General features: G+C 38.7%; 1 protein-coding gene and 1 long non-coding RNA gene across 2 annotated transcripts; both read right to left on the bottom strand.

The window, feature by feature from the left end:
• Positions 1–451: 451 nt before the first annotated feature.
• On the bottom strand, positions 452–1855 carry LOC117687456 (uncharacterized protein F54H12.2-like). The gene has a single exon (XM_034464003.2). It carries the CDS (start codon positions 1853–1855, stop codon positions 452–454), a length of 1404 nt encoding a protein of 467 aa, XP_034319894.2.
• A 10418-nt stretch (positions 1856–12273) lies between these two features.
• Positions 12274–14049, bottom strand: LOC136274391 (uncharacterized). The gene is made up of 3 exons (XR_010712706.1): positions 13462–14049; positions 13269–13315; positions 12274–12807 (listed from the first exon to the last, which is right to left on the bottom strand). It is a non-coding gene; the product is annotated as an uncharacterized lncRNA (long non-coding RNA).
• Between the last annotated feature and the right edge of the window lie 6581 nt (positions 14050–20630).

Below are 20630 nucleotides of genomic sequence, written 5' to 3'. Positions count from 1 at the left end.
CGATAGGTTTGATTAAACCAATTAAAGACAATACGATCTGTTTGTTTGGGTTTCCAATTTTCAGGAAATAAACGGTCTAACGCCACACTCCCTCGCCTGTGTCTCTCATGTAGAAAATAAACACAGTATTGTCCGCACACATCGGTATTGAAATCCTGATATTGTCTTTGATTATAATGTATGTCGTTACTGTTCTTGTCAAGAAAGACTTTGATGTTTTTAGAAAAGGGGGGTAACCCATAAGAATCGAAATATTCTACCCTATTGCCACTTAAATACAGACAAACCCAATGAGATCCCGGTTTATAGTGAGGATCTAAGTTGATCACAATGGCTTTTTGGTTAGAAATTAAATGATCTGGTATTAGATCAACAGGGTAGACACCCCCAAAAGAGGAGCCTAAATCTCTGGATAAAACGTTTTTCAATTGATCAGTGTCCATTGTTTTTTTTAATAGTCAACACTGACTTCTCTCTGTTTGTTGATTTCCAACAAGTTATCAAATTCAGCATACACCAAACAATTGAGGGTTGTTGCCGTGTTTTGTGAAAATTGAACTTCGATTCTCAAATTCCCCGTTTCAATGAGATGAAATTTGTCCAGCTGCGCCTCCTGATCTTTGGTGAAGTCTACGCACCACAGGGTGTAACCGTCTTTATATTCTTCGAAACTGATGTCAGGAGCCCAATCTTCTCCAAATTTACCTAAAGCTTGATATAAACTCAGATAGGATCGGAGATACAAATCGTTAGCGAAATCCGGTTCGAAGGGCCTGGTAGTTATGGTTTCCCCGTTAATGCTCACGTCTAACTTTTTGACATTGGCATTCTTGAAATTGAAGGGATTTTTAGTGAGATCGCCATTGAAAGCAGCATTTTCTACAAATCCCAAAACGATTCTTTTCGGCATCTGACCCTGAAACAGATGATCGGTGATTTTGGATTGAGTTCCTTGTGGAATGGTAAAGGTTTTGACCTCCACTCGTCTCAAGGGAAATTTAGCCGTTTCGGAATTTAATCTTTCGTTGATGGCATTGAGTACCGTAGCCGTAGGTTTGACTTTTCTCACCCACAGTAACATGCTCAGAATGCTGATTTTCCCTGTGCTTCCTGCATGAGCCATCAGGTGAAAGGCAGGTTTGGCTCGATTGAATCTCAATCGAATGTCTACTCCATTGGGAATAAATCTGTCCTGTTGAAAGAGATCTACGTAAAGTCGGTCAATTAAAGTAATCTTTTTACTGTTTTCGATCGCATCGCGGCGTCTTCTTAGACCTTCATTCTCGCCACCGGCGGGTAGGGGAAACCCCAGCTGAGCGGCATTTACTGTTACTTTGTCATCTACCACATTAAATTGAGTTTTGGTCTGGGTGGGTGCAGTGGTTAAGGCATCATCCATATGACCTGCTGTGTCTTTTTCCCACAAACTACATGCTTTCATTTGAGTTTCTAAAGTTTTGGGTCGATAGGAGAGTAATTTCTCCAGGTAAGCTTTGTAAGGATAAGTATCCGTTCCTGGAGTGATGATTTTACCATTCAGAGTGACATCGATTTCCGAGAATAAGGAGTGTATAATGTTATTGACCGGAGTGACACTAGTGTTAGCTCCTGTCAAGGCAGTGCCATCATCTTTAGTGAATTTGCAGACAATCTGAACATAAGTCTGAGAGAGATCAATGTATTCATCTCCTTGTCCTTGAATGTCGAATTCAATGGGTGCTGTTTCCGATTGGAGAGTACTGGAGATGGGATAGTATTCCATCCATTTGGATTCTTCTAGGGCTATATTGGTGGGGGGAACTTGAAACAATTCCAAATTCTCCATCCCACACATGCATGACTCTCGGTGCATCATTTTTGATGTTGTTTTGATGTGTAGCTTTTGAATTAATAAATCAAACTGAGAAGAAAGAGAGAACTGACTGCCTTTTTATAGGGATCAGTCAAAGATGTCAATGGTCCTTGCCTTTTTACCTGTCCCCAACTTAATAGTTCTTTTTCTTTTTCTAATATTACTACTACTACTACCACTAATACCCCCTGTTTTGGGTCCTCCTCTAGCCAAAATTTGGGGGGTCCTTTTGGGGGTCCTTTTAGCCACCGTTGGGGTTCCTAAAAGTTTCTCTTCCATGGACATTCCTGTTTTCTGCAATCCTTCCTGACCTCTCTTCACTACAGATTCTTTTAGGGATTTTCCCTTTAGTGCATCTATACCCACTTTGGTGGCACTGTGAATGGCCTGCCTTGTTCCTTCTTTGACTAATTCTTCAGCTCCTCTTTTAAGTCCTTGTTTAATTCCTCTTCTAAGTAAAACTCGTCCCCCCCTTCTCAATAATGGACCAACGACTTGTCTAGCCCCCATTTTAATTAAGTCAGCGGCCACCCCTCTTCCTCTTTGTTTTTTCCTTCTTTTCCTTCCTCTTCCTCTTTGTGCTCCCAAAATTTTATTCAAGTTAGTTTCAATAAGTCCACCTACTTTTCCTTTAATTACAGGCATCAGTCTTTTAGTGATTAAAGGATTAATAATGGGAGCATTCAAAATAGGCAACCGTCCTCTCAATTGTTGTTCCAACACATGACCTCCTACATTTCCTAGGGTCCTGGTACCGTGTCTTCTCAAGCCTCGCACAAAACTTCCTTTATTGTCGAGAGCATCTATAGCGGCATTACCGGTGATGTAAATACCATGTTTAGCTCCAGTTCTCAAAGCTCTATTGAGCGTAGCAGATTTTAAAGCATCTCTAACGAATCCCCTTCCTCTTTGTTTTTTGATTAATCCTCCCACTAAATCTCCAATAACGGGAGCCAAAACACTGCTAACTAGGGGAGCTCCTATTTTCAGGAGGGCTCCGACAGGTATCCCAAATCCTTTTTGGCGTAATACTCCCTGATGGTAACCACCCCCGAATCCCCTTTGTCTTAATAATCCCTGATGATAAGCCATGACTAACTGACAAAAAGTTTTAGTGAATCTTGTTTTTATATGTTTTAAGGTCTGCTTCTATATCTCCTAGTTCTTCTTTCTCTAATTCTCCTTCCTCTTCCAAATTGTCTAGTTCCATATTTAGTAGTTCCAAAATTAGGAAACAAACGAGGAAAAGGAAAAAAACCTCCTCTCTGACTCTTAGGGCGTCGTCGTCGTCGTCCGATGTAAGGGTAGGCCATGATTGTTTGATAATGTTAAAAAACTACTATTTATATGTTTTTAAGGTCTGTTTCTATATCTTCTAGTCCTTCTTCCTCTAATTCTCATTCCTCTTCCAAATTGACGTCTTCCTGCTATTAAGGGACCAAGCAAATGAATTAAAGGAAAAATTCCTCCTCTCTGACTCTTAGGGCGTCGACGTCGTCGTCCGTTGTAAGGGTAGACCATGATTGTTTGATAATGTTAAAAAACTACTATTTATATGTTTTTTTAAGGTCTGCTTCTATATCTCCTAGTCCTTCTTGCTCTAATTTTCTTTCCCAACTGAGAGGCTATCCCACCTACAATGGGTCCGAGAGCTGCTGCTGCTAAGGGAAGCAAAGGAATTGCTCCTCCTTTCTGTCCCCTGCGTCGTCGTCGCCGTCGTCTAATGTGAGCGTAGGGCATGATTGTCAATAATGATAAAAAGAATGTAACTTTTAGGGTATTTATAGCTTTTTTTTAAATTTTCTTGAAACATTCCATACACCAAGAGAAAATCAGAACGGCTCCTAGTACACTCAGACAAATAATGACCCAGATTTCCATTTCAGTAGGCTTTTCGGAAATGAAGTTTTGCCACTGTTTTTCCCCTTAAAAATGGATACAACTCTCCTAAATTATTTCTGATATGGATCCCAATCGTGTCAAAATGCTTTTTGCTCATTTTCAAATATTCGGCTCTCACAGGTTCCCATTTGGCTTGCTTATCCTCATTATATTCTGAGTCGTTGGTCGATACTGGTATCACTCTCAGCAACTGTAAGGCATTAGAACCAACTATTTGAGGTTCTACGATGTCACAATACACGTACATCCGTTTCAGGTTCTCGAACAAATCAATGTTATTGGGAGCGAGGTAGTTGATATTGAGCCATCGACTATGTCCTAATCCTAAAAGTTCATCTCTTTGTTGCTTCGCTTTACCGTAAAGTAGATCCGCTGTCAGAAATTTTGCCACCTCTGCATTTTCTTTAACGAAAAGAGCTTTCTCATTAAACCCCATTTTGTACGCTAAGGAAAGGGGAAAACGAACACACATAAGATTAACTTGACGGAAGTTCTTTCCATTTACTTGATAAAGAATTCGATCATATATCTTATCATAAGCCAATTGAATGCCAAAATCCTCTTCAGGTAATGTTTTATCAGCTGGTTCAGTTCCTTTCCATACTGCTTCTTCAAAAGTTTTTTGCCATATTTTTGAAAAAGCGCCCTTGAGTCCAAGGTTGACCTCTTTGACCAGAGCCTTACCGCTGGGATAGGCTCCTGGTCTAAATTTAATTCTGACAATTTTCATGGTTGCTTTATTATCAGGCATAAGTTTATCGTCTAGTGCCTCTTTTTTATAATTGTCCTGATAGTATGAATCTCTCCACCCCACCAAAGGTAAGATCTGATCCATCGTAACGTTGTATAATTTTTCTAGAGTGAAACGTCCACTGTTAAAAGGGTCAGGATTACCTAGAAAGAGAACTTGTGTTCCTGGAAATAATACATCAAAATAGGCTTCCTCTGGAGAAAGATTTCGAACTGAATGATCATACATCATTTCAGTCAAAGCCACTTCCCATTCTCCATCGTCTAAGTGCATCTGATTGGGTAATAGGGTTTTATAATCGGACAACTTATTGTCAGGAAAAAACTGGATTGAGCCATCACTAGGTAAAGTCATGTAAAAACCTTCACTCCGCGCCATCGTGACTTTAAATGAATCTTTCGAAAAAAGACATGAGCTTTTATAAAGTGAACAATTTTTATTTTTGAAACAAAAAAATGAACAATAAAAACAGGTGCAATATACATCAAGTTCAATGAAAAAAAGTCAAATGTTTTTTACGATTCAACAAAGGTAATCAATTCAACAGTGGCATTTTTTCCTCATCTTCAATTTCCTTTTGGAGTGAGCTTGGATTGTTTGCTTTCAGGATTGCTTCGATTTCCTTGTGTCTCTCTTCAAGATATTCATCGTCTACCTCGGTGCGTATAATGGGTTTCTTAGAGTTGCTCGGTCTTTCCATCTCCTCTTCAATTTCCCATGTGTCATGATCTCGGTTCAATCCTTCAAGGAAATCATTAAGCTCAAAAGGAGGTAATTTTTTCATGTCGATGCGCTTCCTCATGTAGAGATATTCGATGGGGCAACAGCAGTCCACATAGTCGTATCCTTTCCTTTCAAAATCTCTAAAATTCGTCAAGGTCTTCCTCAGACTTTTCCCCCATTTCGATTCATGCATGGTCCACAAATGTTCATCCCGGTAGAAACAGGCTTTGACTTTATATTTATATTCGTCATAACCGCATTTTCCCAAAATCAGAAACCGTTTTGGTACCTCGATTCTCTTGTAGAGGTAAGGTGTTGGTGGGTTATCTCCCTTTTCATATTTGAAGTCTTTTTCATATTTGTACATGAAGTGTTTAAGACATGCTTTTCTAGAAGTCATCCAATTCCCCTTTGGTGAAGGAGGGCCTGGATTTTTATCGCAGTTTGGATCTACGAGCTTCCAACGATATTCACAGCTTTCTACCATTGTCAGAATTGAATGTCCATCCCCTGATGATCTCCTTTTTTATAAAGAATATGACGTCACTGGTAATTTCCAGAAAAAAATCCCCCCAAAAAATCCCCCCTTTTTGGAAAATCCCTATGACGTCATGGGTTTTCCCAGTGTACTTGGAAAATTTTGATTTATCCACCCTCTGATTTGGATTTTGGAAGACTGGGACTAGGCATGATATAACCCACAATTGAGCTGAGAATGACCATCCAAAAATCACGATTATTATCGTGAATAGACAACATGACAATAGAAGCAATAATTAAAGTAATAGAAACGAGTAATTGAGCAAAAAAAATAATTTCTGCTCTAGGTAATCGTTCCCCACATAGATTCCAATGTTCTATTTTGTGGGAGGAATGATGAGATCCGAGCGGGGAATCCATGAATCGAAAGTAGAAGGGTAACCTTTCCAGGAAACTTTCACCTCCTGAATGATCTTTTTCCCCACACGTCTTTTTTTATATCCCAAAATTTCTTCCACTTCATAGACGTCATCTCTTTTAATCACTTTTTGTAATTCAGACTCGTAAAAAGTTCCTTCTAATTCTTCTCCGTTATAATCCTCGACTTTATATCGGTAAGGTGAAGAGCCTTTTACTAAGTGGGATATGGTAAATAACTCCCTTGTCCAGTTAGGTAAATAGCCTTTTTCAAAAGTACGTTTTGCTTTACTAATCCTCACTCTATCCCCTTCCTTAAATTTAGGACTGATGAGATTCGTCTTTTTTTGATAAAGAGTCTTCCACACTTCTAAAACATTAGAAGGATTCACTTCTGCAGGGGTTCGTTTGATACTGCGATGATAGCTGTGATTGTAGGCGTAGACTAAATCGGGTAAAATGTCCACGTAACGTCTGGTTTTATTTTTAGTGAAATATCTCCACATTCTTGCTTTTAAAGTACGTTGAAATCGTTCCACAATGCTAGCTTTAGTTTCTGCATTTCGAGTAGTAAAGAAATGAATGTGCTTGAACGCCCCTAAAAATTCTTTATTTGTAAATTCCTTTCCCTGGTCGGACTGAATCCGAACGGGTTGCCGACCATCCAGTTTGATAATCTCTTTCAGACCTCTAATCATTTCCTTCCCTGTTTTCTGTTTTAAGGGCACCACCCAGGCATATTTAGAAAGAACATCGATAGCACACAATAAAAAGGTATTTCCATCATTCTCTTTTTTCAATGGGGACACATCTGCCAAATCTAATTGCCATTGCTCGTCTATATCGGTCACTCTGGTTCCTTCTCGTTTAAATTTCCTTTGAATGGGTTTATGCAGAGTATAAGTGTCTTGTTCCTTCAGCCAATTTCTAATTTGAGATAGTGAAACGGAATGTCCCTTTGCACGTAATTGACGATATAAAGACTGGACCCCTCCATATCCAGTTTTAGGATTGTAATAAATTTCTGCTAAAATCTCTGGTAACACCTTTTTCTTCATCTCTTTAATATAGACCAGTCTAGAATAGCGTTTTTAGCCCTTTTGGTTGTCTTTGGAGTTAAAGCAAAAGAAGAACCTTGAGGTGTGCTAAAACTTGAGGCATCCTGAAACCCGGTATCGTCGTCATCATCATATTCAGTCAACATCGGTCTGGGAGTACTGATTTTTCCTGGCTTTTCCATAGCTTTTATAATGTTTGGATTCTGCACATAATCTTTGGGAACATTGGTTTCTTTTAAGGCTTGGGCAAATTCGTTTGTTCCAGCAGGTGTGGGGAAGCCTTTACGAGATTTAGTTTTTAAAGTATTAGAGACTAGATCCACAATGTTAGACTCAGGAATGGGTTTTCCACGGTAACTGATTTCTCCATCCTTATTCCATTTTATGACTTTAGATTTCTTAAGATGATCTAGGAGAAGACCTGCTTTCTTTTGCATTCGGTTACTCACACTTTTTACGACATTTTCTTCTACTTCAGAGGTTTCACTTGCATCTGGTACTGTTTCTGATTCGGCAGTTTGTTCAATAGGAGGGGGAGAAATTGTTTTACCTTCATTACGAGCTTGCTCCAGAAATTTTCTGTAGCGGAATAATTGATGAGCATAAAGAGCAGCTTTTTCCTCTGGACTTAAATCTTCTCGAGTCTGAATTTTATCTAAGTCATATCCTAATCCCAGGGTCGATTGAAATTCAGGAGACTTAGGTAGTTTACCTTTCAATTCTATTAACATTGTCTCGGGAACTAACACCATTTTACGACTCATTTTCCTAAGAGCTGATTCAATACTATTTTAAGAAGAGATCCTCCCTTTTGTTTCACTAATGCAGCTCTTCTTTTCTTAGTAGACTGAGGCTTCACTAGCTTTCTCAAGATGTGTTTCTTAGGAGCTAGTTGTTGCTTCTGAGAGGGGGATAGAGGAATGTTTCCTTTTAATAGATTGTACACAATTTCACAAATGGTGTGAATACAATTGTTACTGCAGTGTTTCAATACTTGATTTTTCAATACGGGAGTAGTTTCAGGAGAGAGTAACAGCTTTAATACGGGCATGTGGGGCTTCAGTCTACATTCACAAGAATTATTCTTTTTTCTCTCCTTTTTCTCCTTTTTCACCCCCTTCTTTCCTTTCATCTCCTTTCTATTCTTTATATCAGAAGCCATCCTCAAAAACTGATAAAAAATCCATCGATGATTGTCTTTTATAGGACCATAAAAAAAAACCTCACTCTATCACTTATTTTGGACCCACGGTACAGCTACGGGGTGATATCTTCGTGTATGTTTTTCGAATTCACGTTTAAGTCTAAAAGCCATGTGACAGTCGGGGCAATAATAATTTAACTTAGGTTTCTTGAAACCTAAAGTAAAGTTGGAAATGTCAGGTACAGGAACTATTTTTCTTTTAGTAAGACTTTTGGATTGACTTTCAATCCAAGCTGGGTTATGAGCCGTAGCCATGTGACGGTCGTAATTCTCTTTTAGTCTAAAGCCAACTCCATCATGAGGACAGAAATATTTCAGATTTGGTGAATCCATGGGAGACTTTTTAGACTTTTTCTTTAACTTCAACGGTAGTCTGGGGGTAGAGGGTGACTGAATAGGGGAATCATCAATCTCAATAACGTCATCAAACAAAGGGGGAGGATGAGTGGCTTTGATGGGAGTAGAAGTCATGACATTATCTGAAGTTCGGGCGGCTCCTATGGGACCCTGCATGGCTCTATCCATCTTCTGGATAGCCTTAGCGCTGAGAATGGGAAAGGTTGGGGCATCTTCCTCAGCATAAGGAAGAGTGGCATCTAAATCTCCTTGATTTTTCTGATTTCGATCTTGACGATACAAGTCTACTTGCTCCTGAACCCAATCAGGCAAATCTTTTCTAAGGGAAGGGGTCTTCACGAAATCTTTCTTGCTTAACTTCTTTGTGATGGCTTTCTTGGATTTACTCTTTCTAGGCTTTGCGATTTTTTCTTTCTTCATATTCCATTTCAATAAATTACGAATGATGACCCCTCCTAAAAAACCAGCTCCGCCTCTTTTCAATACGGCCTTCAATCTGTTATCTTCGTTGGCTTTTTTGTCAGCAATCACTTTCAAATCCTCCCGGTGTTTTTCAATAAACCGTTGAGTCTGCTTATCGACAGGAATGGATCCTTTCAGTAAATTGTTAGCCCCGATCAGAAACCATTTCATTAAGGTTTTACGACTTAATTCGATGATTTCCTGCCTTTTCTCTGGATTTTTCTCTCCATATAACAGTTTCAACAGTCTCAAAATTTTGTTTTGTCCTGCCATGATGATTTTAACTCAAATGAAGGTAACTCTTAGTGTATTCATTATTTATATTCTCGAGGCATATAGACACTCAGGGTATCAAACATTTGACTCCTTAACCTCAGTTCATCTGGAGTTTGTGGACTGAGATCTACAAGTAGATAACCATGAGGAATGCTAGTAGCATCTGAATAAGCAGACAATAAATGAGGCATCCCTAATTGCCGACTCAACACTACAATTTGAGATTTATCTCTAGGATTTTTAAACAAAACTAAATAATGAGCATTTAAACTAATAGTGCGATGTTGATTAGCTCTATCAAAAACATTCTGAGTGATGTAAATCACACTCGTATTCCGATGGTGAGCTTTGCGAGTAAACCAATCTACAATAGACTCAATTGCTTTCCCTCCCATCATATCGTCAAATACTAACAGGTGACGGCTGGTAGTATCGGCAACTAATTTTTCATCGTCTTCAGGAATATTCTGAATAAACTTGACCCGATCTTGCAAAGATTCGTAGGCAGGTTGCCATTCACGGTAACACCATACTATTTTTTCAGGGGGAGGACTTATCCATTGGGTATTTTCTATTAACTTTTTAACAAATTCTGTTTTCCCCGATTTAGAAGGACCAGCTACCACCATGGTAAATTCATGTTTCAATTGAAAAGGGGACAGTGACTCGTAGGAATACATGACGAATTATGACATGAAAATAAAAAACGTTTCATTTTTATGTAAATGCTGGTGTTAGTCATTTTTATTTTTTCTACTGCATGTAATTGAAAGCATCTTTTCGTAAAATATGGGTGGCCCTTAAAAGGGCCGTTGGGTCTTTTTTCTTTCCCACCTCCTCTCTAACGCTCCCCTCGATGACGGCACATTGGACAGGGGTTGATGTGTCTATACACACCAATCACACACTTGCAACAGACACACTGGTTGTTGCACCTGATACATTTTATCTGCAAGTGAGTGTTCTCCTCCAAGCAGATGTTGCACGGTCCCCTCTTGTCCTCCGCTTTTACGGCCCAGGAAGGTACAATAGTGTAGTGCTCCCTGGGGTTGTCTGGCCTTCTGGTGTGAGCATACTCGAAGGGGGGTTGGTTCTGGAGGGGGTGATGGTTCTGGTGCTGCCTGGTCACCACTCTTCTTATGCTCCTCTCCAGCCTGTCCAGCAGGCGAACGGTCTCACTATGATTGGCCGCTACGCTAGGGTTCAAGAACACTCTGCTGCTGGTACTGTTCCTGTTGCTGCTGCTGCCGCTGGCCCCTCCATTTCTGATGATAGTGGTGTGGTTTTCGGGCACGGGAACTGTGGAGGGATCCCTCACCCTCGTCCAACGCACCTCCGTGTCATCAGCATTCCTTTCTGCCCTAAAGGTCCTCTGATTCTCGCCGTTTATCAGGGTTATCGTCATGGGCGAGGGGGGAGGTGGCACCTGGGGCGATCTTGGTCTGCTGGGAGGGGGAGGCGCTGGCCGATCGGGTGCGGGTCTCACAGGCGGGGGTCTCTCTGGAGCGGGTCTGGTGGGCACCGGAGGGGCGGGGCGGTCCGGAGCGGGTCTGGCACCAAGTCGTCTCCGGATGTTCCCAAGTGGCGGCGATGGTGGTGGCGATGGTGGTGGCGTATCAGGAATGACGATGGGGGTGGGGGAGTTCCTCGGACTGGCCGGCGGGGAGGGATCCGGGCTGTCGGGTGCATCTGGCAATGGCGGCCTGGAGGGTCGGGATGGTGACACCCACCTGGCTCGGCTGCGGGGGGACTCCTCTGCCTCGTCGTCCTCTCCACCGTCCCTGGTCCTCTTCTGGCTCCGGTTGATCCTCTGACCAGTTGAGCTCTCAGGAGCAGACACACTCCCATCTGCGTAGTACATCTGACCCAGGCTAGTATTGGGTCTCACCGTCACCGGCGATGTGACCGCGGGAGCTGGGGGTCTAGCGGGAGCGCTGGTAGGCCTCGTCACTCCAATGGGGCGTCTAGGGAAGAGCACGGTGGGCCTCAAACGGAAATTGGTCCCCGCAAAACTCACGGTCTGGGTGGTGGACGTCTGGTGCTGAGGCACCCCCTCAATCTCCGTCATCGTCTGGGTAGCGGCAGACTGCTGCTGTGGCCCCTCTGTTGGATGAGGATCCCTCCGCTGGCCTCTAACAAATCTCTGCTGGTCTTCATCCCATTGGTAGATCCAATTCTCTAAGTTGCTGCGATTCTCCATACTGAGAAAAAAACTTGTCTACTTGCGATCATAGGAGATCTATCCGACAAGTGAAGAGTCGACTGAGAACGCGCTACTATTTATGCTAATAGAGCGGACGTAAAAGAAAGCACCCTAAATACCCGGATGTCGCCTCGATAGAAATATCATGGCGGAGCGTAAAATGGCTAAATTTGTGCTTTTACCAGTTGATATTTCTTTCTTTATTTAAAAAACGATTAATTATATTTAAAAAAGATTCATTGAGATTGATTTGTCCACTTTTATTCTATCATTTACTACTTATCTTATGGCGATGGTACATCAGATTATTTATTTATAAGGAAAACAAAGGTCGAAACGAACCCGATTCTGAGTTTCACACCACTGTCAAAAATTATTTCTAATCATTCCAAAAGGAATATTTTTACAAATAAGATATTTTTAAAAAGTAGAGATTGTATTCTATCGAATGAAACTATTCCCGCACATCTACAGCTCATATTTACCAAAATACAAAAGTTTTAAAATCAGGTCACAAAAACAGTAAGACATAAAAATTGATAATTTTACATTAGTTAACATTTTTTTATTTTCAAATAAACAAAAAACAATTATTTCAAATTTAAACGTCGTTTCAATACAGGTTCAATAATTAAACCAGTCTGTTGAATTCGTCTTTCAAATCGATGACGGTCAAGGCTCACGGTCATCCATTCACTTACGCGGTCTTCATAAGGTATTTCATGCACAGTCAAATTCATGTCAAACTTCACACGCTTGTGCCCTGATAATTCAGTGCTTTTAGTTTCATATAGGCATATTCCATGGCTGTGATCTTTATGTGGTCGATCTGCTTTATCACCTGCATGCATTGTCTTCCTTGACGGGTGAACATTTTTCTTAAAAAGCTCCAGTTTTGATAATCTCCGTACGATATCCCTGTCAACTTCTCCAACAGGTGAAGTTTGCATCCCTCGGAAATCCAATAAAGGTTGACTATTCTTCCTGCTGTGGGTCTTTCGGCTAAAAAAACCATCAGCCCTTGAAACAACTCCATACTGTCGATTGCCTCCCGTCCTAGAGAGGTCACCTGTAAGATTCGTCTCTCCTTCTCTTCGTCTAGTCCACTGTTCCATGCCGTGACTAGTAAATATGCATCAAATGAGTAAGTCAAAATATCGCCCATTTTTTATTTCAAAAAATGATTTTAAAATCACCATAAACAGGTATTATATACCCTAATATTACATCGTGCTTTTTTTGGAAAACCCAATGACGTCATTGGAAAAACCCAGAGCTCTAGTGGGAAAAACCCATAACGTCATTGGAATTTCCAATAAGTCACGGTAAAAAGAACATAAAAAGAAAGAATTTCTACTCAACACTATCACAATGAATAATTTCCTAGAGAGTCAAGACCCAATGTCTAAGGGAGCAGGATATTACAATCCACTATTGACAGAAGCTCAAGATGCAACGGCCTTAGAAATGGCATCATACAACAATCAACCCATGAGTAAAGAAGACTTTAGCATATTGTCAACCAGTCAGGATGGAATCATAAATACCCTGAACGTCTTAAGCGATGAAATAAGCAGACATACCAGTATCATCATAAACAAAATCAACGAAGTCAGGGATGAACTGGCCCCTAAAAAAGAGCAAGGAAACGGAAAAAAAAAAAGAATACAGCTGCTTTACCTGCGGAGAAAAAGGACATTTCTCTCCCAACTGCCCCAATAAAGATCAGTACAGGGACAATTCCATTCAAGAAAAAAAAAATAAAAAGATTCTTACCTGTTACACCTGTGGAAAACCAGGACATTTCTCTCCCAACTGCCCTGAAAACGACCAAAAAGAAGAGAAAAAGAAAGAATCTGCCAAAACCACAGGCTGTTTTATTTGTAAACAAGAAGACCACTGGATGAAAGACTGTCCAGATAGAGAGGAATATTACAAAAATAAATACAAAAACAAAGATACAGGTAAAAAGCATGGCCAAGAAGCCGCAGCATTGTTAGACGAGTACATGGAGGACGAATCCGATAAGGAAAACATTGCCCCCTACAAGCAACCTAACAAGAAGAATAAGAAAGAAAAAAAACCCAGAAAGGAGCATTCGAAGAAAAAAGGAAAAAAGAATGAAGAGGACATGCATGTTGATGAAGACGATGAAACATATTCTTGTTGTTAAAAAAGAACTATCCTTAGAGACCTCATTGTTTGTTCGACTTTTACTGTTTGTTGTTTGTTGTTTGTTGTTGTTTATCCTCAATAAAACTATTTTTAACCTTTATGACGTCATTTTTCCATTTGACCTTTGACCCCCCTATATAGACGGATGTAAAGTGCACTCATTTGACCCCCCTATATAGACGCCTTATACTACTATTGTATGATCAATGATTGTTTCGGTTTAGTCAAAGTAACCTGTTTAATGTAAAATGGCGTTGTAAGTAGATATAGGGTATATATTATATATAAAACAAATGTATAACGATTTATTCCGTAGATCACTAGTCATGTTCACCCCTCCAAACTCTGAATTAGATTCTGGGCCTCTCTCTGAACATTGCATGTGTAAAACTTCACCTGTTTTTTAAAAGATGTACATAAAGAATCTATAAAAATGGTATGTATTTTTTATATTGTTATCATTAAATCTATCACGGGTAAAAGGGGCACATCTTGAAAAATGTGTTCCTATGTGACAGGAAATTCGTCGAGTGTGACCTGTGAAAATATTTGTTCGGTATACAAATATTTTTTAAAATATTTTTTAGTGCAACTCAAATTGAATTTTATAATTGTACGTGAAGAAATTCATAATTATGCTGTTCATCAGCCAGTGTAACTGCATGTAGAAAAGACGATGAGTTGTAAAACTCAATGATAATAAATTGAAAATTGAAATTGACGCAATATGCAGACCGCTGCATAATTATGATAACTTTAATTATCTACGCATGTAATCGCCTTCTCTACAGAATTGTTTGTCAGTAGTGAAAACATTAATTTCGTTTCTAACTATTAAAGACGTCAGTGATTTTATTAAGAAACAACATTTTGTAGATGAAGATTTAACACATACGTCATGTATTGTACGCTGACTAAACAAGATTGAAATAATCAGGCTAATCTTAATCCAATGCCTGATCATTTAACGAGGCGTCACCGATTCACGCTTATATAATGTATTTTCATTTGTTTTCTTCTGTTCCGTGTCGCCGGTCATCATCATTAACTTATAAAGATAATTGTTAAAATTAATTGGACTGTTTTGATTTTAGTGCTTGTTTGATAGTTGTGCAATAATTACATAAGAATATTGAGCCGTTTGCTGTAATTTTTCAAACAATTATGTGTATGCGTTCTTCTAGAATAAACCTTGCATTTGTTTCAAGACAGCATCTTTTTTTTTTATTGTTAAACAATTATTTTTATTATGCAATAAATATAATAATGATTCGGCTCCAAAAAATATACCTAATGTACTTGTTGGTGTTTGTGCTCTCTGGGGGGAGGGGGGGGGGGGTATGTTTTCTTTTCTTTCTGTGATTGGCTTCTTCCGATCACGACTGTGTCCCTATGAGACATCCGACAAATTATACTATTTGTGCACGCATTGCGCCTCGCACTTCTTTGTTTTCTATGCTGAAACAGCTTCATGTAAATCTAAAAAAGCATTCCAATGCGTTTTATTTCAAATGAAAACATTTACGAAGGTTGTTCGGAAATTATTGAGACATTTACTCTTACTCGAGAAAAAAAATCATTGAAATTTCACTTGAAAATAAATCAGGATGCCTTTAACAATCTTTAAATTTAACGAAGTTAATGACATCATTTGTTCATTCCTGGTAAACTAACAAACAAACTTGCCTACATACAATGACCCGGCGCAACCACAATCTCATCGCAACGTCATTTTAACGTTTTTTTCTTTGTCCTATGTAATTAACTTCTTACAAACGAAAGGAAAACATGAACTATTCTTCATTTTTCATCTTTTCTTTTTATTTTAAAAAACAGTCGTTACATATACTTTCTATGATTTTCTGTGAAAAAAAAATCGATCGAGTTATTACTTCCCAAAAGTCAGCTTACTGTGGAAGTTATCTTAAAACATTCACTCTGTACATATCTTAAAACTGTTAAAATCAGTTTGTGTTTTAAAAACAGTACTTGATATTTAGTGTTGCAACAGTGTTGCGAAATATATCTCTCGCGGAAATGTACTTGTTATGGGTGACTGGAATAGCAGGTGTGGAATTGCGACAGATTTTATTGAATCTGATATTATTGATAAAACTTTACAAAGTCATATACTAAGTGTCCTAAGTTATATCCCGGATGAAGAAATTACAAAACGCAGAACAGAAGATAAAAATACTATCAACTCCCATGGACGTGCCCTAATCTCTTTATGTAAGTCAACGCAGTTGAGAATCTTGAATGGTCGGTCTAGTGATGATAAAACAGGAAAAGTGACCTTCTGTAACTCGAGAGGTACCAGTTTTATAGATTATGTACTAACTGAAAATGCTTTCTTACGAAGTAAAACTTGTAACTTTCGTGTTGGTGACTTTAATTTATACTCCGACCATGCGCCCATTTACCTTACAGTAAAAACGAAAGAAAAAAAATAATAAACGGCATAATATACTTCAAACCCCTGTGGTAAAAACTACAAAAGTATTATGGAACCCGGATGCTATTGACGAAATAAAAAAACGTCTAAACCATAGTTTACCAAATATAATCGCTTCTGTTGAAGATATAGACGAATCTCCTGAAGGTATCAACATCTCAGCGACAAATTTTTACAGCGCAATACTAGACACTTTCAGTGAGTTCTGTGAAAAGGAAATAACATATAACCAAAACAACGTACGCGTTAAACAATTTGTTCTACTAGTTGAACAGCGCATAACGGACGCGTTCATACAGAATTGTTATAGTGTTTTTGAAAATTCTTCAAAATGTATAGTGTACAAGGAAATAGCCTCACATTTTTGTTTACAGAAATATCTTTTGAAACGGTTGTCACATAAAGAAAAGTCTCTGTTATGTAAATATAGAATATCAGTGCATTCCTTAAACGTTGAAAACTATGGTGTTCCGATGGGGCCACTTCGACCTTCGCACTTTCGCCTTTAGGTCGAAGATGCGAGAGTGCGAAGTTGCGAAGGCGAAAGTGCGAGAGTGCGACGGCGAAGGAGCGAAAGTGCGAAGATGCGACGGCGAAGCGCGAAGATGCGATGGCGAAAGTGCGAAGGCGAAGGAGCGATACTACTATCGCTCCTTCGCCTTCGCAACTTCGCACTCTCGCCGTCGCAACTTCGCACTTTCGCCTTCGCCTTTTTTGATAGCATTCAGAAAGTCTCGGTCGAATACATAGAATTTGATGTAGACACCGTACTCGCCAAGGTTTTCCGATTAATCCATGATATCATTGGTACGCATGCGCTAGGCAATTGTGCTTACTATGAATGTTTATAAATATTTTAATGTGTATATGTGACATATATGTTTACCAGTGCTGGCTATGTCTAATCACTATATACTCCATATAAAATGTAATGTCCGCCATAATGTATACGAGGGTTGTTCGGAAATTATTGAGACATTTTCTCTTATTCTTTTAGTAAAAAGGATAAACTCTAGAAATTTCACCAAAATGTAATGTCCGCCATAATGTATACATATGCACTTCCAGACTCCTGTTTACTCGTACATATGCACCTTCAGAATCATGTCACTTACCAGCTGTCTGTTTACCGTGGATCAAACACAGTAACATTCTAATTTCATTATGCGACACTCCTTGCTGATGTATGGATCTAGAGGGGGAGAAGGGGAGAGGGGGTCCGCCCCCCCCCCCCCCCCCCGGAAAATTCAATATCAAAACTTCACACATGCAGTAAAGGGGGAGAGAGGGTCCGGATCTCATATCCCCTGAAAATTTAATTTTATTAATAATATATAATAAAATTTCCAAAATATGCCTCGGAACCCTCCCCCACCCCCGACAAATATAATTAGCCATCCCCCCCCCCCCCACTCCCGAAACAGTTATGGATCTGCGCAGGCTGTTGAAAATAAATTCTAAAAAGTTCATTGTCTGCTTCAGATGTCCTTTTATACAGCTAAAATTGTCTTTAAACGATAGAGAGCTCCGCAATTATAAAAAGGCGAAGGCGAAAGTGCGAAGATGCGAAGGCGAGAGTGCGAAGTTGCGATGGCGAAGGTGCGATAGTAGTATCGCTTCTTCGCCTTCGCAACTTCGCACTTTCGCCTTCGCATCTTCGCGCTTCGCCGTCGCATCTTCGCACTTTCGCTCCTTCGCCGTCGCACCTTCGCACTTTCGCCTTCGCAACTTCGCACTCTCGCACCTCGACCTAAAGGCGAAAGCGCGAAGGTCGAAGTGGCCCCATCGGAACACCATAGAAAACGGAAGGAATAAAAACATACCTAGAAATGACCGTAAATGTACTTTGTGTAATTCCCAAGAGATAGAGGACGCATTTCATTTTGTTCTGATATGTCCTGCTTTTTCGAATATTCGAGAAAAACACATAAAACCCTACTACTATAAGAAACCTTCCTTTTTCAAATTTATACAGTTGTTTAGTTATGATAATTTTAAATCTACTCAGAAACTTTGCCAATATTTATTGAAAGCTTCGAAGCTGAGAGAAAAAATAATATGTTAATTCCTTATGATGTTATCTGTCTTACGTATGTTTTCATATCTATTATATATTAACAATATTGTACCCCATTTGATATATATACCATGTAGAATCCCCCGCCATTCTCCTGTTAATTGTATGTATTATATGCCTATGAGCCACATGGCTCCTTTGGTCAACAAAAGAATAAAGTGTCTTTGTTTTAATTATAGTTAAACAATCGGTAAATAAACCCTGATTAGCTGAAGCTTTTGACTCCTTTCCATCGTATACGGTTACATTGTGATTCATATCACGTTTTTTGTTTAAATGCGTAAGAATTTTTATCATGCAGAAGTACACTTCGCCTTTTATAAGTGAAGGTTATTCATTCCTTGCTACTTAAATCAACAAAACGGTTCTTTATATCCTATTTTTTATGTTTATAAAATTGCATGTAATTCTTTCGCATTTCATTAACATGAAGCTGATTAATGGTAACATATATCGCCAATCATTCCTTTAAAAGAAATACTTGTTATTTTTTCATATTACTTTTTATAGAAAAAAATTCTTTTTTTTTGGGGGGGGGGGGGATTCTAGACTCCATCTCAGACACTACTATTCTGAGTATAATAAGTAGTTATATAAATATAGCATCAATTAGTACATGTTATTTATTATATTGACCTATGTATCGTTTACAATGAAGAGTATACATTTACATAAAATCAAACACCCGGCCAATTGGACTTATAAGTCACTGATAACACTAAATGATATCTTGATACATGCTGCGAGAATTTGCTTTGATTTCTATTTTGGTCATAAGTTCTCTTGTGAAAAAAAGCCTTGAAACACTTCACTGATCTTTGAATCTTAAAAGCATGTATTAAAATAATAGTTTTCTGACAGGTAACGTAACATTAATTAACATGTCGATATTTATACCCTAGCGAACCGTTGTAACATTAACGTGTTGATACTAATACCGCAGCGAACCGTGGTAACGTAGCGTTCTAAAACCTTGACGATTCGTTCTTACGTAATATAAGCATGTAGATACTACTACCATAGTGAATTGTTCAAACGTAACATTAACGTGTAGATACTAATATCCTAACGAATCATCATGACGTATCATTAACGTGTATAGATACTTATATCTAAGCGAATCATCATAACGTATCATTAACGTGTAGATACTAATATCCTAGCGAATCATCATAACGTAACATTAACGTGTAGATACTTATATCCTAGCGAATCATCATAACGTATCATTAACGTGTATAGATGCTTATATCCTAGCGAATCATCATAACATATCATTAACGTGTAGATACTAATATCCTAGCGAATCATCATAACGTAACATTAACGTGTATAGATACTTATATCTTAGCGAATCATCATGACGTATCATTAACGTGTAGATACTAATATCCTAGCAAATCATCATAACGTAACATTAACGTGTAGATACTTATATCTTAGCGAATCATCATAACGTATTATTAACGTGTAGATACTAATATCCTAGCGAATCATCATAACGTAACATTAACGTGTAGATACTTATATCTTAGCAAATCATCATAACGTATCATTAACGTGTATAGATACTTATATCCTAGCGAATCATCATAACGTAACATTAACGTGTAGATACTTATATCCTAGCGAATCATCATAACGTATCATTAACGTGTATAGATACTTATATCCTAGCGAATCATCATAACGTATCATTAACGTGTAGATACTAATATCCTAGCGAATCATCATAACGTAACATTAACGTGCAGATACTTATATCCTAGCGAATCATAACGTATCATTAACGTGTATAGATACTTATATCCTAGCGAATCATCATAACGTATCATTAACGTGTAAACACTGATATCCTAGCAAATCATCATAACGTATCATTAACGTATATAGATACTTATATCCTAGCGAATCATCATAACGTATCATTAACGTGTTGATACTAATATCCTAGCGAATCATCATAACGTAACATTAACGTGTAGATACTTATATCCTAGCGAATCATCATAACGTATCATTAACGTGTATAGATACTTATATCCTAGCGAATCATCATAACGTATCATTAACGTGTAGACACTGATATCCTAGCGAATCATCATAACGTAACATTAACGTGTATAGATACTTATATCCTAGCTAATCATCATAACGTATTATTAACGTGTAGATACTAATATCCTAGCAAATCAACATAACGTAACATTAACGTGTATAGATACTTATATCCTAGCG

This window comes from Magallana gigas, chromosome 4, assembly GCF_963853765.1.
Source record: "Magallana gigas chromosome 4, xbMagGiga1.1, whole genome shotgun sequence".
NCBI classification, from domain to species: Eukaryota; Metazoa; Mollusca; class Bivalvia; order Ostreida; family Ostreidae; genus Magallana; species Magallana gigas.
This window is presented reverse-complemented; position numbering and strand designations above follow the sequence as displayed.

Bases quoted from the DNA above. Each gene is read 5' to 3' on its own strand.
- LOC117687456 (XM_034464003.2), bottom strand. From the start codon at position 1,855: ATGATGCACCGAGAGTCATGCATGTGTGGGATGGAGAATTTGGAATTG.